General features: G+C 36.3%; 1 protein-coding gene across 10 annotated transcripts in view; it reads right to left on the reverse strand.

Annotated features, from left to right (window-relative positions):
- The window catches only part of VPS13B (vacuolar protein sorting 13 homolog B), a 739,627-nt gene that overhangs the window by 191,926 nt on the left and 527,006 nt on the right, over nt 1-20,695 (reverse strand). For all 10 annotated transcript variants that reach the window (XM_041768645.1, XM_041768640.1, XM_041768643.1 and 7 more), the window contains one exon: nt 6,504-7,191. In XM_041768645.1, coding sequence (XP_041624579.1) covers nt 6,504-7,191 — 688 coding nt within the window. The remainder of the gene's footprint in view (nt 1-6,503; nt 7,192-20,695) is intronic.

The following is a 20,695-nucleotide window of genomic DNA, read 5'->3' on the forward strand; positions in this document are numbered from 1 at the left end:
TACAAATATAGATTTCATTTATCATCTATTCTGGGTAGCCTCTAATATAATTTAGGTTTTTTAAAACAGGTATGTGCCTAAATGGCATATATAATATACACACATATGTATCAGTCACACGTGCTGAGAAGAAGTCCGATTGACGTGATGGACAATGAATTTCACAGCATTTCTAACTTCTAACTTGATTTAAAAATCTATGAAAGGATATCCCTCAGGAACTCAGAGAAAGAACAAAATTACCACCCTTTACATCTATGAGCACAGATCAGTTAATATACTATAATGAATAATCTGCTCCTGGGGAGTTGTCAGCATTAACTTGATTCTGCCCATGTCACCATTAAGCAAAGATCATGTTCAGATACTCAAAGTATCACTTTTGGAGGAAATCCTGTGTTAAGTTTCTCAGAAGACCATGTCTTGGCTAATAGACTACAAAATAATTTTATTGTTTTAAAACTGCAGGACTTCTGGTGCCAGCCAAAATTGTAATAAGTTAAATGCAATCTAACTCTCATGCTGCTTACAATCAAAAACTTGAGAGAAAATACAAAACACAAATGCCTGAGAACTCTAAAAAGTAAACAAGAGCAAAGCAGATTGGGGAGGGGAGTCAGACTTGAGGATGTGACACCTACAATGGTGGGTTTCCCATTTTCTTTTCTTTTTTCTCTTTTCTCTTCCAATGTTCACTGAGAGGGAGTCTTAGGTTGTGGTCACAATGATGACAAGAACAGCCAAAGTCCTTATGTCTGGGAAATAAGGCCCCTGATGTTTCAGAGGTGCAGGAAACTCTGCTGCCTTTTATATTTCTTTTTTCTCCCCTGGTTTTGCCCCAGGAGTGGGCACAGTGTATGGGGATGGGGGCACACAGTGCAATGGCTGTGCTGTGGCAGCAGTGACACAGCATTTAAGACTGTAGCAGGTGTTATAAATATGCTTCATGAGGTAAGGTAAACATGCTTGAAATGAGCGGAAATACAGAAGTTCTCAGAAGAGAAATGGAAACTACAGAAAAGAACCAAACATTTTAGAACTGGAATATTCCATAGAAATTATCTAATATGAAGAACAGAGAAGAAGAAAGATAATAGGAAAAAAGAAAAAAAATAGAGTCTCAGGGATCTCTGTAATAATTTTAAAAAGTTTAACATTGGTGTCCCTCAAAAAGAGGAGAAGGATTAGTGCAGAAAAATACTTAAAGAATTTTAAGTAGAATTTTAAGCAGACACATTATAATCAACCTCTAGAAAACAAATATAGAGAAAAAAAGTCTTGAAAGCCACTGGAGAAAATCAACACATTACGTATATGGAAATAATGATTGTGATTACCGTGGATTTCATCAGAAACCACACAGGAAAGAAGACAGGGGAATAATATCTAAAGACTCCACTAAAATACTGTTAGAAGTAATAAATGAAGTCAGTAAAGTTGTAGGCTAAAAAAATTAATATATAAAAATATGTGTGTGTTATGTTTCTATACACTAATAATGAAAGTAACAGAAGGAGAAATCTAGGAAAAAATTCCATTTACAATTACATAAAAAAGAATAAATACCTAGGAATAAATTTAACTAAGGATGTAAAAGACCTGTAAACTGCAAACTTTAGACACTGATGAAAGAAACTAATGATGATGCAAATAAATAGAAAGATATTCCATGCTCACAGACTGAAAGAATTAATATTATTAAAATGTCTATGCCACCAAAGCAATCTCCAAATTCAATGCAATTCTTATCAAAATTCCAATAGCATCTTTCACACAACTAGAACAAATAATCCTAAAAGACCATGAATAGCCAAAGCAATCCTAAGAAAGAACAAAGCCAGAGATATCAAGCTCCCTGATTTTAAAGTATACTACAAAACTACACTAATCAAAACAGTATGCCATTGGCATAAAAACACACATAGATCAATGGGATAAAATAGGAAGCCCAAAAATAAACCCACACATATATATTCAATTAATGTTCAACAAAGAAAGCAAGAATATACAATTGGGAAAGGATGGTCTCTTCAGTAAATGGTGTTGGGAAAACTGGAAGCTATGTGCAAAAAGAATGAAAAACTAGACATTATCTTATACTATCTATAAAAATCACCTCAAAATGGATTAAAGACTTCAATGTAAGACCTCAGACCATAAAATTACTAGAAGAAAACATAGGCAGCAATTCCTTCACATCAGTCTTAGTGATATCTTTTTAGATCTGACTCCAGAGCAAAGGAAACATAAGCAAAACTAATCAAAGGACTACAACAAACGAGAAAGTTTCTGCACAGTGAAGGAAACCACGGACAAACTGAAGACAGCCTACTAAATGGGAAGAGACATTTGTAAATGACATACCTAATAAGGGGTTAATATCCAAAATACATAAAAATTCATATAATTTAACTAAAAAGTGAACAATCTGAGTAAGATATGGGCAGAGGATCTGAATAGACATTTTTCCTAAGAAGACATACAGATGGCCAACAGGTACCTGAAAAAATGCTCAATGTCACTAATCATCAGGGAAATGCAAATCAAAACCACAATGAGATATCACCTCACACCTGCAGGAATGGTTATTTCCAAAAAGGGAGGAAATAAAAAGTGTTGGTGAGGATGTAGAGAAAAGGAAATGCTTGAACACTGTTAGTGGGAATGTAAATTAGTGCAGCCACTTATGGAAAATAGCATGAAGGTTCCTCAGAAAGTTAAAGCTACCATGTGTATACATCACATCACACACACACACACACACACACACACTGGAAAACTACTAAGCCATTAAAATAAATGAAATCTTGCTACTTTTGACAACATGGATGGACCTTGAGGGTATTATGCTAAGTGAAAAAAGTCAAACAGAGAAAGACAAATACCATATAATTTTATTTAATATATGGGATCTAAACAAAACAAAACAAAACCCAGACTCACAGATACACAAAACAGACTGGCAGTTGCCAAAGGGGAGGCCCTAAAGGGTGAAGGAAATTAAGATGTACAAACCTCCGGGTATAAAATATGTTAAGTCTTGGGGATAAAATATACACATGGGGGACACAGTCAACAACAACTGTATTAACTTTATGAAGTGACAGATGTTAACTGGACTTACTGTGGTGACCATTTCACAACGTATACAAATGTTGAATCACTAGGTTGTATACCTGAAACTAATATAATACTGTATTATAGCTCAATAAATAAATAATAAGAATATAAATACTGCAGAAAGATATGTCACCTCTTTCATTATTAACTTATGAAGTTTTTCTGGATCTTTCTTACAAAGTTAGCTTCATAGTGATACCCCTCTTTATCCCTCCAATTAAGACACTGTAGTGACTGTTTCACTTTAGAATCCAGAAATGAAACCAGCCACCTCTACTTTACTGCTTCTACTCCCCTTGAATATTAATATTATAGGCATTCATATTTTTCTGTTTTCTCACCCACACGATCACAGGGCTTCAAAAGAACCCTGGACGTGTAACAGTCCTTCCTTCAGGATGGAAAAGTGCTATGTGAAATGTTTCTGATTAACTAAATTGGTAATGGGACTTGGATTGTTCACTAAAGTGGACCAATTTAAGACAGAAATTTCCCCAGATCAGTTTTTAAAAAATAACTTAACATTTAATAAAATTTATGTATTTAAAATATTGAATAAATGAGTTTGTGTTCCACTAGAATGTCAAAAGAAAATTTCCATATTTAAAACAAGTTAAAATAAATTTTATTCTGATAGGGTACTCACTTACAGATGTCAACTCCCTGAGGCTGAAGCAGTATAGTTAAAATATTTTTAGGAAGGTGAATATGGGGAGATGAATTCCAAGTTACAGAATACTGGAACTTTAGAACTGGAATGGACTTATAACTATCACATATAACAGATAAGGAAATAGAACCTCAAGAGAGTGAACTACCTGGTTGAGATCATCCTGTATTTCCTGGCAAGGCCAATATTAAATTCTAGGCTTTCTGCTTCATAATTGTTCTGCTATATAATAATAATAATAGCTAAAGCAGTAACAGCAAACATTTATGAAGGCCTACTATTTTGCTTGATTGAATGCTAAGTATTTTCATGAATTACCTATTATCAGTTTCATAACTGCCCTATGTGTTAGGAATGCATCTTGAAAATAACAGTTAGAGGTTAAACTCAGGTCTGTCATATTACCAAGAGAGACTGTACTGTGTAGTCATATCACAACACATTTAACATACAAAAATTCACCAGTTACAATGTTACAGACAGAACATTTGCATGTTCTGGTGTGGACAACAAAGGCTCACAGAGAACTGCAGATTCACATTTCTTTTCCACTCCTGGGATGCATATGGGTCGAGAGACCAGACTCAGGAGTCCAACCAATTTTTTTTTTTTTTTTGGATCTGTGCAAATACTGAGTCTAAGAAATCTTGTTTTGAATTTTAGCTCTGTTTATTGCTAGGTTTGTAATGTTGGACAAGTACCTCTACAAACTTTAGTTCCTCTTTTCTAAGATGGGATGATATATAACATTTCCCATAGAGTTGTTAAAAGGTTTAAATGAGATAATGCATTTGAAGAAGTTAGTACAATGTTTGGCACAAAATAAGTAGTCAGTACATGCTGGGTGCTTTTTCAATTAGCATTATATTTTAACTACTGACTTTCTGATAAATGTTTCCAAATAATGAAATTCATTTTTAAGAAATATGATATTTATACTGATAACTTTTTTTAAAGATTTTATTTATTCATGAGACACACACACACACACACACACACACACACACACACACACACACAGGCAGAGACACAGGCAGAGAGAGAAGGAGGCTCCATGCAGGGAACCCGATGCAGGACTCGATTCTGGGTCTCCAGGATCACACCCTGGGCTGAAGGTGGCGCTAAACAGCTGAGCCGCCAGGGCTGCCCTTATACTGATAACTCTTTTTGGATAATCTAAATGTCCAAGAAGATACATTTTGTGTAAGAAAGGTAATTCTATTTTTAAGTAATCTTTATACCCAACATGGGGCTCAAACTCCCAAACCTGAGATCAAGAGTTGCATGCTCCCTGACTGAGCCAGCCAGGTGCCCCCAAGGATTTTTTTTTTAAACAGAAAGCACTTTATATTTCAACCTAAGAACTAACTGTAATTCAAATGTACATCTTTGATATACACCCTGTAATCTTTTAAGATTTTATTTATTTATTCATGAGACACACAGAGAGAGGCAGAGACATAGGCAGAGGGAGAAGCAGGCTCCATGCAGGGAGCCTGACCTGGGACTTGATCCTGGGACTCCAGGATCATGCTCTGGGCCAAAGGCAGGCACCAAACCGCTGAGCCACCCAGGCGCCCCAGGTTGCCCTTCCTTAGCAACTGGCTAGTTATCCTTTTCTAAAGTGGGGAACTTGTACTACACTTCAGCAAGAGCTAAGGGATCCTCCGACCTTGGGCTGAAATGAATCCTGATCCCCACACCAGCCATCTAATCTCCAGAAGCCTGTGGTGAAAAATGGTTCTCCTCAATGCCAAGAACGAATCAGCCTGACTTCCAGACTGGACAAATTCTCCAAATGCCTCACTGCTGGCTTCCATCTGCTAGATGAGACCACCTGATAGCAATAAAATACCTGATTTATACCTGAGCTTGCTAGGACCGTCTTCTGATACCAAATCTTAGATGGCCAGGATACCCTTCCCTGTCCAGTTTTCCAGTCAATTCTCTAATTCTACATTAATTCAAGGAAAAGGTCTCTCTATACCCTGTTTGACCCTGTTTCCATTAGCCCTTGCCATTTAATAGCCAATAAGTTTTAAATCTGAACCCCTGATCACCTTCTTACTCTTAAAAGGTAACAAGCTTCAGAAGTTCAATATAATTATTATAATATAGGATTCTCTCTGGTTATAAGAAAGGTATGGATGGAGAAATAAAAGCCAGTTGGCCAATACCACTAATAAATGTGTTTGTTATACATGTATAAACATCTTTAAACCATCTTATCTTATAATAAACCTTCTCAAATACATTTAATATAATGCTGTTACAGCAAGATGATTAGATCAAAAGAATACCAAACAATAAACTTCATTTTCTAAAGTTCTTTTTTCAACCTGAACAGCTGCATTAATATGAAAAGCATACCTATAGGCTATTACTATGAAAAAAAGCTTTACTTCCCAATCACTGGAAATTCTTAAGCATTTCTATAGGCCAGAGAGAACCCCTGTTTCATTCAGCTCTTGAAAAAAAAAAAAGAATATTCAGAGGCATGGTAAGAACGCTGAGGCTAAACCTTGATACATTTCAAACATTTACTTAAACATGATTCAGCTGTGGGACATGAACTTTACATATTTACATATTCTACAGAGAAAAGTCTTGTCTGGCCTGCCAGCTGTTTTCTGTTTGATCGATCTTGATACAATGGGAATAAAACTTAGTGTGTAGTAGTTATTAGCATTCCAGTAAATTCGAAGGCTCTTACCTGTACATTTGTAATCAGAGGCTACCCCTTTAAGGACAGCATCAAAAATGGATATTTCCACTCGCTGCTTTCTGTGGTGACAGCTTAGAAGCAAAGAAGGCTGGGACACAATAAAGTATAAAAAAGGTTCCAGCTGCAAGTCACCAGTTCCTCTTCGTCCAGGCTGCCGAACAATAGTTATACCAAGTGCCTGTCTAGCAGATGACCTTGTGGATGCATGAAGACTTTCAAGAGAGATGACCCCTATTTTTTTCCCTGAAGGAAAAGATACTCTACTGCTCAAGAGATCCTCTGCTGTTACGGTAGAAATACATGCCTGGCTGGGCTTAGCAACATCTGAGTCAACTTCTGGGAGATTTAATGAACTCTTGCCTGTTTTTTCATTATCCTTATGTTCTTGCAATTTTGATTTGGGTATGGCCGAGCAGGAATAAGTCATTAGTGAGATTCTACTCGCAGTAATAAATATGTCAAAGGGAATAAAATTGAGATTTTTTACAATTGATGACTGGCGTGAGGGACGGGCAATGCGATGTTGACTGGTACCGCTGTGCTGTTCTATTTGTACTATTCTGATTTTAACACTGTCACTGCCAATTCCACTATCCTGGGCACCACTGTACCGAGATGAGCTTTCAGCCATGCTTCCATCAAATGTATCCATTTTTTTTTGTTCTTGTTTGGAGATCTGTAAGGAAAAAGAAAATATTTTAAACTAGTTTCATTCCAAGTGTTACTGTATAAAGGATGTAATAAAGAGGTTAAAATGGTTCTAGCAGTGTAACTTGTATCAGAGTGATCATAAAAACAAAATGACTGTTCAAAAAACTATTCACATTAAAATGTCAAGGAAATACTTAAGAAAGCATCAAATGTGCATTTCTATTATTTAATTAGACATCTAACTCTTATTTTGAGTTAGACTTCCTTTCTTTGGACTAACAGTAGTATGCATTTTAAAATGTCTCTTTAAAGAATTATATTAGTATTCTTCAGAGTGATTTTTCAAATAGTGCAATAAACTGATTTCCAAAGCATGATTACTATTGGTTGAAATTATATTTTAGGCAGATGTAGTTTATATTGTTTACTCTTGTCGTTATAGAATTAATTTGTAAGGTTTGGGTAGGAAGGAAGGAGAGAAAAGTCGGCAGTCTTAAAAATTATGAAGGACAAAGAAAAGTAAACTAAAATAGAATTATTTTATTCAAGATGAAGTTTATTTTCCTCTACAGTAGGGCTTGAAACAAGAGTAAACGTAAGTGATGAAGCAAAATGTAAGTAATTAAAGTCCTCAAAGGTGGATTTTTCCTTTGTGCCCTAAAGGCTATTCATTCTCAAAATTTTCCATCAACCACTCCCTACATGGTGAACAAAGAACAACTTGGTGGCAGCACAGCACCGAGATCTCTGCTTTGCTTCTCTGGTTTCTTAAGTCTCTCCAAGCACCCAGTTTGTGATATGCTATTGGAGACACAGATGTTTCACTTGCTTTTTCATCCGAGTAACAGACTCATTGAAATCATGGACAATCTGAGAAAAAAACAAAATCCTCCGAACTGCCATCTTATCACCAAACATAACCAGTGGTAATATCTTGGTGCACTTCCTGTCAGTATTTTTTCCCCACCTGTGCAAAGGTGCCCCCTCCGGCCCCTATTTGGTTATGATCATACCAGAGTGCCAAACTGCACCCCAATCTGGCAAATGCTAATATACTCCTCATAGCTGTTTTAAAAAGCTGCATAATACTTCATTAGTGTTAGGAACATTTGTTTAACCATTTTCATATAATTGGATATTCCAGTTTTTAATCTTTGCCAACAAACCTCTGTGAAAAATATTTAATAATCTTTCTTTAGAACAGGCTCCTAGAGGTGGAATTACTAGGTAAATGGTATAAGAAAGTTTAAGGTTAGTTACTGATACTGTCAACACCCTTCCAAAAAAGGCTACATTAATTTATATTAGCACCAGCAATGGAAAAGCATTTCCCTGAGTACTGCTTATCATTTCTTAGGCTTTTCTTTAATTTGATCGATAAATATAGTATCATTTTTCCACATGGTACAAATTATTATGAGTTGCTTATGAAAATGTTAAAGGCTGTTAACTAATTCAAGACAATAATGTAACAATCATTAACATTTTAAAAATATTTCTTGACTATTGATTTTAAAGTGGTTGAAGGAGATACATAGTTATACAAGTCCAACATGAAATACTTGAAGCAAAAGCAACTTAGTCCTGTTTTTTGAAGACCATGTCCTTTTAAACCATTCTTTCTGTATGGTGGTGCTATTTCCCTGCCTGGAGTGCCCTTCTGAGCTTGCTGTAGCTGGCAGATCTAATAAGGCTCAGAACAAGTGACACTTGTCTGAGAATTGTTCTCATTCTTTTCCCGCCTGGTAATCCTAGCACTTTACACATAGTTCACTTTTCTCCTACAGCGTTCTGTAGTGGCATTATTAGGTAGTGTTAAAACATTTATAGGCTTTAGAGGCAGATGGATCAAGTGCATTATTTTCTGACTATGATTTTAGACAAATTACAAACCTAAGGCTATGTAACCTCATCTGTAAAATAGGGATTTAAATTTGATCTCAAGAGTATAAGGATTAAATGAGCTAATTTGTCTAAAGAGGTCAGCATAGTGCCTGGTCTACTGTAAATACTGAATAATGGGCAACTGCCATAGTTCTGTCTCTTTTACCAGCTGAAGGACTGTCAGAGGTACTGGGCCACATCATTTGGCTTCTGTATATTACTAAGGAGTACTGTAGAGCCTGGCACGCTGAAGAGAGGATCCATAAATGAATATGTTAGTTTCTGATAGAATATTAAATTAAAAAAATTGCTCTGCAGACATGATTGTTCATATATAAATACATGTGGACACAGACCTGCCCATATGCTGTCCTCGTTAAGGTCTTTCCAGATATATTCATGGGCCCTTTCCTGACCTGTACTCTCCATCTTGTGGGCTGACCACACTTCTGCTTGCTTATCCTCATACTCCCTGCTGGGTCCTCAACCTCACACACACTGAGGACATTAACACTCAACCCACAAAGTTGCTTCAGCATTAAATGAGTTAATATGTTGAACATACACAGTAGCATGCAATAAAGGGTAAGATAAAAAAAAAAAGTCACCTTCTTTGTGAAGACTTCCTCAACCCTTCCAGATATGCTAGTCTTTCCAGCTTTTACACTTCCATAACAAACTAATATTAGCACTTTTCATGCTGTGTTCTGTCTCAGAACAATTCAAATATAAGCAATTGAAGATAAAAAAAAATAGAATACCACTGAGTATGTTTGTTATTTGCCAAATGTTGTTAGCACATACCTACATTTTCTATTTTAAGTGTTACAACCCTTTGAAGGGGGTAGTGTTAGCCCCATTTCACAGGTGAGGAAAGTGAGGCTTAGAGAGGTTAATGAATAGGTCCAAAGTCAGTCAGATATTAAGCTAAGGGTAAAAGGGAACCCCTTTAGTGTTCCTAGCACACACCATACTCTCTGTAACATAGCAGAGCTTAATAACTATGTGTTGACTGAATAAACAAGTCAACATATTTAACTTAAAGAGTGAGTAAAATAAAGAATAAGGCAATTATCAAAAAAATTATTTTTAAAGTTTTTAGTTATCCCTATTATAAAAATTTCAAATATACCTCAAAATCCATCACCCACTAGGAATTCTCAAATCATATGTGAAAAAAACTAGTCTAGGATTTACTGTCCAGGTTATAAGGCATTACAAACTATCTGTATACAATGTAATAAAGAAATAATGAAGAATTCCTTTAGGTTGAATTCTGTGGCAAACTGAAATCCGACTCAACTATTTTTATTCTATCAGGAAAGGCGACCACTCTTAACTCTGTAAGACTACTTTCTATGCATAGAGAACTACATTTTCTTCCTGATAGTAAATTAAGTGTTCCTTAATGGTGTTAACATGACAAAACAAACCACCTGTAGGTGAAGATATGTAGTGTCTAGCCCTTACATATTGAGATTGCCACATTAAGCTCTAGTGAATGTTGAGTAGCCTGATCTTGAGATATAAATAACCAGCAAGGGCAGGATGGCAACTATCAGCTTGGGTCATGCAGGTTACTGAACAGAAGTCAGATGGTAACTAATTCTAGTCACTACTGAGCAGAATGGAATTTGAACCAGTGACCCAGAGATGGAAGCTCTGACTTTCATTGAAACAACAACAACAAAAAAGTACCACTTTCTCAGTACTGGGAAACTAAATTCTTAAAACTGGGTTAAAAGCCAAGATTTCCTTCATTTTTCTGTTTCCACACTATTTGTAGCACTGAAATAAATAAGCTGATGATTTTTGAGACATATTTAAAAATCCATTGGTTTGTCACCAGTTCACTGCAGATTTATCTATGATACTAAAGACTATCTGGCCTGCTCTTGAAAAAAGTTTTATAATTAATTATGTGTGCTAAGCCCTAAACTTGGGCATCAATTTACTATTCCTTTGTGGAAAAAGAAAAGTTCACAGTGTAGTAACTCTGAAAATAACTTTTGCTTTATTATTGTCTGAGGGGACTAATAATTCAAGTTGTCAAAAAAGAGCAGTATCTGCTTGCTGTGAGTGAGGGCAGCAGGAACATGCATCTCTGGGCAGCGCTGTTACATCAGCTCTCCCACTCTTTACCTCACTCATTTAAAATGAACAATAAAAGTTTTCTTTAATTAGCTACTGGTGTGCATTAACATGATCATGATTAAACCATAAAAACCAACTGTACATTACTCTGGTCCCCTCTTCCATATGTTTTGAATTATTCTGTTTGAAAATGTACTTTGCGTCCCTTTTAAAAGTTCGACCTTCTGCTTTCAGAGAATTAAATGCATATTACTGCAGTGAAGAAGATAATGTTTCAGACCTCCAGGCATATATTAAACACACTGGCAGCACTTGAGACAAAATGCTTTACTTATTAGATACTTCCTATTCTAAACAGTGTCATCAAAGGCTAAAAACAAAATCCATATAAAAGCTGCACAATGCTTCCACACAGAACCCGTGCCAAAATCCCTGTACTTTCCAACTAATGAGGAAAGGATGTGTACTCTTAACATATGAATGTAAGATTTTCCAAGCATTCACTTTAGGAAACTGGGCTATTGATTCCATATGGGTTATGTTAAATGAAACTGTATTGGTAAAATAACCTTTAAGATATCTGGCATGATAACTATAATTAAACAATATTTAAAAGACTAAAACAAAAGGGAATTTGGTTCCACAATGGCTAATTAAAATAAAATGAAAAAACACAGCATGCCATCTATCAAGATAAATTGTTATTGCTTAAGAACTATTTAAATACTGTTAAAATATACTTTTAGATAAAATCTGAAAGAGCTGGAAAAATATTTGTGGCTTAAAAATGGATAGTTTGGTGAAGAAAAAAGTATAGGACTCTTGAAATTTTATGCGAAGATAACAGCTTTAAAGCCTTGAGCACAACCAGATGGTACTTAAAACAGAGGAATTCTGCAGTTTCACTATCAATGGGTTTCAATATGAGAAGATTTTTCAATAGCTAGGAAAACATGTCAAGCTGATAGTTTACTTCTTCGATCATTTCAGCGCATTTTCCCATCCTTTCACAGCTATACATGGCACAGATACTAGCCACCATGGAAGAGGTGCTGAAAGCTGTACTAGTAGCTGGGGAGCTGTAGCTAATTCTTCCTTTTAATATATGGAGATAGGTAAGTTTACCAGCTTGCTCTGGAGTCTGGCAAGAGCCGTAGTATCTCAGGAATGGTGGCTAAAACCAAACTTAGGTATGTGATAATACCAAAGACTGCATTAAAATAATTTCAAATGAAATTAATTAGATGCTCTTCAGTGTCATTTGAGCACAGAATGAGAAGCTTGATTGACTGAAGCTTCTGGTTTGGCCATATCAACATTTTTAACGAGCACATTCAAAAGACAGCCCCATTAATAAAAATACTGCAAATAAACGGAAAATTTTTCAAAGAAAAATTTGTAGAAACCAACCTCTTGAGAATTAACAAGTTCTAAAACAAATATAATTTTTCCTTGATGGAGGACAAAAAAAGGGCAATTCAGCATCTATTCCAAAGTTTTAACTCACTTTACTTGCTTTAATTTCTTTATCATTTTAAGCAAACCTTAACTACACACTGAACATAGATATAACTACATATTTTTCCACCATCCTATTATAATTACAGTTCTATTAACAGCAACACTGAAGTAATATTTCCACCATGCAACAGTCATACTTTAACCATCATCAAAATATCTTTTGCCAATCACGGGATCATTTCTCATGTCTTATAAATTATGAAAAAATCAAGTGTGAAACCACAAAATCAAAGTGACAATCACATCTGTATATCACTGTGACACTTACTCTAATTTTACTGCCCTTGCTAAAATGTAGTAGTGTTTTCAAAGAAGTAGAGATCTTACAAAATCAAATACAAAAAAAAAAAAAAAAAAATCAGTTACAGTATTTTAATGGCATCACATACTGGAATCACAAAGAATTTTGACAGACTTGAAAAAAGTATGTGTCTCATTGTTTAAACATTTGCAAACATACTCTTCTAGCTGTATCTTTTAGAAGTTTGCTTTTTGGGATGGGGTAGGGTGATGCTGGTGGGAGAGGTTCATTGTATATGACTTTAACACGGAGACAGCCTACTCTGGAGGCTTTACACAAAGAGCAAATTGTCATAACACTCCGCAAGACTTAATTCAACTTGATGAATTAATTTAATCAAGTAAACAACAAAGTATAAGTCTCAAATTTTCATTGGTGTCAGCCATGCACTTGATGAATATGTGATTTTATACATGAATTACCATTGCAGCTCAATGATATGCTAGGTAAAATGTGCCTAAGCCACATTAACTAAAAATTCATAAGGAATAAACTGCCTTCTACAGGAAACATGTTTATGTTATTTTCTACTTAAAAACCAAACTTGAACAAGTACTGTGTGCACTGGGGCTTTACAGATACAGAGGGCTTAGAAAAGAAGGGCTTTTTATATTTATTTCTCTAAGCCACATGTTCCACCAGATCCCACATGATATAATTGCTCCCAGTTGATGGCAAAAAAGGTTTTCACAATACTGCAGTAATTATGCAAAAGAGCAGAACTAATGATACCCATCACTGCTTAACAAACAGAATGGTAGAGTACTACAGTTTCAAGTTTTCCCTTTCATGAAGCTACTTTTCCGGCTCTTTGAAGTAACACTATGAGGCCACTACAGCTTGCTAAGTATCAGTTCAAATATTCACATTTCAAGACCAGAGCTAAATGCAATAAAAGCAGCATGGAGATAGTTCAGGCAAGGTTGTGCTTTACTATCGCCCATGTTTGGTCTATTGTTCTAATTAAGGTTGTAAATTACAAAAAGGGACCAGTTCTAGTGCTAAACAGACTATAATACCTTGACCATTATCAGGGTGTTTCAGCATAAGCCAAACAAACAAACAAACAAGTATACATACCAAACTACCCACACAAGTTTACATCCTACTTGAGATTTTATCTGCAGTGCTGACCTTTAAACTTTTGTGTCTGTCTGTCCTTTTATACATATATGATTTCATAGGATAAGCTCATTTTCAGGAGCTTCTAAATTCATGGAAAAAAAATTAGTTCCAGGTGAAACTGCATGGAAGGTCTTAGCTCAGAAAACAGTTTTCATCCTTTCTCCCTCTCTTTCTCTATGTCACACATAAAATTGGAATAGGTTGTTTTTTTTTTCATTCAAGGAGACTAGATCTACTTGATTTATACTAACTTCTGAATTTAAGTTTGACTTGTTTGCTTTTTGTTATGAATTCAGTTTTTAAAAAATAAAATGACACATTCTGGGGACTTGGATCTTAATCAAAATAGATGCCTTTATATCAGAAACAACAACCTGCTTTGAAATGACTCCGGATGTTAATTCTTAAAAAGTGGCTACTGTGTGTTACAAGGTAACTATTCTTCATACTGATGAAATCCAAGGTTCACTCCACTGATGTCAATGTGGAAACCATTTTGTCTCATGGCTGCTTAAAGATTTTCAATAGGATTAAATCAGCGGCAAGTCCTTATTATATCAGGGTTTACAATAGTGTCTGAGTTGGAGTCTGTTTCTCATAGAATTTTACTGAGAGACTGACTTAGATTGGCTCCTTAGAGCTAGTCTGATTTTACTAGAAACAACTGTATCACATCAGCCACTCTCATAAACTTGCCTTAAGATTGAATCAGCCCTGACCCTGAAGCAGATGAAAGTTTACCGAGCCTATGCATTCTCCATTAAGAGTCATAGAAAAGTTTGCATTTAGTTTTTGCAGCAGGGCAGAAGTAGAAAATGCTTATTAACCACTCTAGCCTTTGCCTTGCAACTATGAACCTGATTTTCTGATAAGAAAACTACAGTTGAAGTTAGAGAACTTTCTACTGATAAAAATACACACAAACTCTTATTTGATTATTTTATCCTTCAAATCACACATACTCCTTTACGGAAACAATGTAAGGTTTATGGAAATGAAGCAAGAGCATGCTCCTACAACTCATTTCCCCCTAGTTTTCAGTACAAGTTAAAAATAACGAAAGTGGTTTAGGTATATTCATAATTAACTTTATCCAGTAGCTGGTTTGCACTGTCAAACAGAACATAGTTATTTAACATAAATACGAAGCTGATTTTCATTATTATTTATTTACTAAATCCAAACAAACCTGGTTCAGTTAACTGTAGATTCTCCTCAAAATAAACCTGAATCTCAGTATTCTCTACTATGTAGTTGATTTTAGTGAAGCCCATCAAGAAAGACATTGAATAGAGGGTCACATACAAACTTTTATTGGCTACCCTTTAGCTTCATGATAGCAGATCAAATCCAAACTGAACTAAAGCTACATATTGATTCTCTGTGTGTTCTCATGTTATCAATACCTTAATGATGCATGCAATGGACTTGAAATGCAAAATGATCAAGATGTTAGAGAAAAACATTTGCTTATACCTTGCAGTCAATTCTTTTCCATTAGAAGAACTTTGTTCTGTGCTGCTACTCCATAAAAACCATTACTAGGCCAAAATGATCTTCTGCACAAACTGCTTTGATCATAGACTCTCCCTTTAATCCTAAGAAATCTGAAGTATTCTCTAATCAGGTAAATATTTCTTTTTTTTTTTTTTTAATCAGGTAAATATTCCTAACAATAGTTGAGGTCAGCTAGCCCTACACCATCAGTTAATTTTCTTTTCTTTATATATATATATATATATATTTTTTTTTTTTAAGATTCCATTTATTTCTTTATGAGAAACAGAGAGAGAGAGAGAGAGAGACACAGTGACAGAGACAGAGAGACAGAGAGAGACAGAGAGGCAGAGGGAGAAGCAGGCTCCATGCAGGGAGCCTCATGTGTGACTCCATCCCGGGACTCCAGGACTACGCCCTGAGCCGAAGGCAGGTGCTAAACCGCTGAGCCACCTAGGCGTCCCAATCAGTTAATTTTCATATGCTGATACATCCTAAATAATTCCTGCTGTTCTGAGAAAACACCTTTCTATATATTAATGAAGGTAATACAACTTATATCTTAAGGATATTCTTGATTATGTGGAATTGCTTGAATAAAAGTTCAGAAGTTAAAAAGAAAATGTAGATTAACTCCCAAATATCAAGCATTATCTCTACAAACTTTAAAGCAGTAAGCCTGGAAATTTCCAAGAAAACTTTTTCAAAAAACTTTTAAATAAATTTTTAATATATTTTAACCATAGCTGTTACATGATTCTAGATGGTTTTATCAGAATGTCTCATTAACATTAAATTTCAGAAGATCATATTCACAACAGCTTACCAATTAGCATTATTAAAGAGGAGTGTTCTTAATATTTAAAGTTTACATCTCTCTAAGCTATTTAAAGAATAAAGGTTCTTTTCTTTAAATGATATATATTTTTTAAAGATTTTATTTATTTATTCATAGAGACACAGCTAGAGAGAGAGAGGCAGAGACACAGGCAGAGGAAGAAGCAGGCACCATGCAGGGAGCCTGATGTGGGACTCAATCCCGGGTCTCCAGGATCACACCCCGGGCTGCAGGCGGCGCTAAACCGCTGCGCCACCGGGGCTGCCCTTTAAATGGTATTTTTAACGTAACATTATTCAGTCAAGTATGCTTAATATTTGGACTTTAGCTATAACAATTTTATCAATATTAAATACTTCCTAAACTTCTTGAAGATACAGTCAATGGCAAATTAATCAAAATGTGTAAAAAATATTTATTATTATTCATTCATTCAACAAATTCTTATTGAGCATATACTATGTTCCAGGAACATAGCTAAGGATACAACAGAAACAAAGATCTTGCCTTCATGGAATTTACAATATAGTGGGGAAAACATAAAATTTCATGTCTTTCTTTCTCTCTCTCTCTCTCTCTCTTACACACACACACACACACACACACATCCCTGTATTTGCTGATGGATTAGAATGTTGGAATATTATGAGAGGAAGATAAGACAAAAATGATTTGAATTTTTTGCCTGAGCAATTAGAAGAATGTAGAAAGAAGGGCAGTCCAGGTGGCTCAGAGGTTTAGCGCTGTCTTCAGCCCAGGGCATGGTCCTGGAGACCCAGGATCGAGTCCCGTGTTGGGCTCCCTGCATGAAGCCTGCTTCTCCCTCTCCCCCCCCCCCATCTCTCATGAATAAATAAATAAAATCTTAAAAAAAAAAAAGAGAGAGAGAGAGAGAGAAAGAGGACTTCCCAGGTTATGTAAGCAGCTTCTATGTGTTGTTATACCAATGCTTTAATAATCCACCTTTCAAACTTTGCCTATCTTCTTAAGAATCATAAATGACCTCAGTAGTCTTTGTGCAGGGAGATGATGACACACCACTATACCCAAATTCCCAAATAATTCTCTAGTTTAATTATGAGGTCTTCCTACTTCTTCTAACAAACCAAATCCCCAATCAGCTAAGAACCATTCAAAGGAGAGCTATAATTAGAAATGGTTTTCTGGGGTTGGGTCTAGACCTCATTCTGCACAAATACTTGGAGGACAGAATAGTGGGCCAAGACATGGAATCATGCCACATCCCCAGAAAATCAAAATGAGATGTAGAGTATTTCCTGGGAGGATTTTGGCTCTGGAACAGTTAAGACTGACATAATATTAGTGAGTTGAGTTGGAGAAAGGGAGAAGAGAGCCCTGAACTCTTACAAGACCTTACTATCTCTAATTGTCTTTGAACATTTCTACTAAGATGTCCCGTTATCAATATCAGGTATCTAAAAGATCACCAGAGGTCCATGTTGAAAATGGCAGTGACAGGTGGGTACTGGATTTCTGGGCTGCTAGCATGGTCCAGAGCACAGCTGGGATCTTCCAAGTCAACAGTGATACCCACAGCAAGGAGGTCTCAGCTCGCACATAGAAAGCCTTCTCCTACTTCTTAGCACTCTCCAGTGCAGGAGTGAGCATGCTGAAAGTCTTTCTGAATTGGCATCACAGAAAGCATGATAGACCCAAGTTTGTCTCCTACCCCCATCTCCACATTAGGTCCAAGTTCTTTCCGTGGAGAGATCTTAATCATATTCTATACCATAATTCTCATGTGAATCCACTTCCAACTGGCCACAAAGATGAATAAAGAGAACCTGGACCACTACTCAAGGTGGACCACAGCACTGGTTTGGACCAGGACTCTTTATGTGGACGTGGGACCTTAAGCTCACCTTTCTTACTTGTATCAAATGTTGACTAGTATCTTCCATCTCCTCCTGCTCAAGGCAGGAGAGGGCTTGAATAACTTACATTGGTCAAAAAATAAAGAAAAAAATCACGATAACATCTAAAATATCTTTTCCCAAAAATATCACCTCTACAACTTCTTATTTGTTTCCTTCCCCAGAGGCTCAAACATTAAATATGTCTTCCTGGTCCCTACCAAGTACTGCTGGTCATGACTTCACTGCTTTAGTTATTCTTGATGTTTCCTTTGTATTTATTATTCTCGTCAGCCCTTTTCATTCTCCACTGGGTAATTACAAATACTTCTTAATTGGTGTCTCTGGTCTCTCCCTTTCCTAACCTACCCCATATAGCACTGCCAGGTTATTTTCCTCAAAACATTTTATTTTATTTTTTTTTTTAATTTTTTTTTTTTTAATTTTTTATTTATTTATGATAGTCACAGAGAGAGAGAGAGAGGCAGAGACACAGGCAGAGGGAGAAGCAGGCTCCATGCACCGGGAGCCTGATGTGGGATTCGATCCCGGGTCTCCAGGGTCGCGCCCTGGGCCAAAGGCAGGCGCCAAACCGCTGCGCCACCCAGGGATCCCTCCTCAAAACATTTTAAATATTTACTTACAAACATTTGTCTCACTAGAATGTAAGGTCCATGAAAACATAGGATTTTTTGTGCTTATTTTTCTACTTTATCACCCGCACCCAGAACATGTGCTTGGTACACAGTAGGTACCCTGTAAATATTTAATGAAAGAATTAAGAAAAAACTGACATGAATCATTTCCAAGGTGCTTATTTAGGTCCCTGGGTGAAAAAGTAGACACAAGGATCGGTTAAACTTGAAGCCAACCAAGCAGCCCCCGTGGTGCAGCGGTTTAGCGCCTCCTGCAGCCCAGGGCGTGATCCTGGAGACCCTGGATGGAGTCCCAAGTCAGGCTCTCTGTATGATGCCTGCTTCTCCCTCTGCCTGTGTCTCTGCCTCTCTCTCTCTCTCTGTCTCTATGAATAATACATCATACATACATCACATGAGGCTGTGAACGCAGGATAAGCAAGACTCTAGGTGGTAGGTTAAAAAAATGGCATTCTTTTGTGTGTGTATACACACACCACATCTTCTTTATCCATTCATTTCTCGATGGACACCAAGGCTTCTTCCACAGTTTGGTTCTTGTGGACATTGCTGCTATAAACTAAGTCCCAACATTATATGGTTTCACTCATATGGGGAATATAAAAAATAGTGAAACGAATTGTAGGGGAAAGGAGAGAAAATGAGTGGGAAAAATTGGAGAGGGAGACAAACCATGAGACTCCTAACTCTGGGAAAAGAACAAGGGGTAGTGGAAGGGGAGGTTGGAGGGGGGATGGGGTGACTGGGTTATGGTACTGAGGGGGCACTGGATGGGATGAGCACTGGGTGTTATACTATATGTTGGCAAATCGAACTCCAATAAAAAAAATACAAAAAAAAAAAAAAAGAAAGAAAACGGAATTCTTAGCTTTTTTGCCAGTCATCTTTAAAGCAGAGCCTTTTGACCATCTAAATCAAAATAATCTAAGGCACCTGTTAAAACAGAGATTCTCAGGCCATGCCAAAAGTATCTTACCTGAAGGTGACACCTGGTGACCTGCCTTATAACAAGCTCCCAGTAATTTTTATGCACACTAATATTTGAAAACATTGCTATATATGATGGAATGCTAAAAGAACTTTCTAAGCAAATAAATGATAAATGGTGCTTGAGAAAAATTAGTGTGATCAAAATGTGCGGTTGGGAGTAGGGAATGGGGAGCAGAGAGACTGCAGGTAGCACCACCAGTTAGAAAGCAATTGGCCAGATGACTAACATGGGAATGTGAAATTAAGTAATACATGGCATAGTGGGGATTTCCTCTATGAAGCCTTTCCTTTATGAGCCCACAATAACTCCTCTCTCTTCTACAGTCCTGTAGGACATACTATCTTCATCATTTATCTGATACTTAGCATATGCTACCTTCTATTGCTATTTTCTTTTAAGCCTTTTGCTCTCTTAACTAGATTGTAGAACTCAAGTCCAGAAACATGCTATGTTCATTTTTGTCAATCCTGTGCATGAAGCATGTACACGAGGTAAGATAAGTATTTTGGAGGACAGTGATGATGGTGATTAGGATGGCAACACAGATTACCTAACGAGTTGATTCCCTGATATTCTCTAAAGCAATACCAAAGCACAGATAGCACTTATTGCATGCTTAGAATGTGCCTAATACTTTTCTGTGTGCACTTGGTAAATGTTAGGCACTATTCTGTATCAACTCATTTAATCCTCAGAACTCTCTAAAATGAGGACTAGTATTAAACCCATTTTAAGATAAAGAAACTAA

The sequence above is a fragment of the Vulpes lagopus genome, chromosome 9 (assembly GCF_018345385.1).
Source record: "Vulpes lagopus strain Blue_001 chromosome 9, ASM1834538v1, whole genome shotgun sequence".
In the NCBI taxonomy this organism is placed as follows: Eukaryota; Metazoa; Chordata; class Mammalia; order Carnivora; family Canidae; genus Vulpes; species Vulpes lagopus.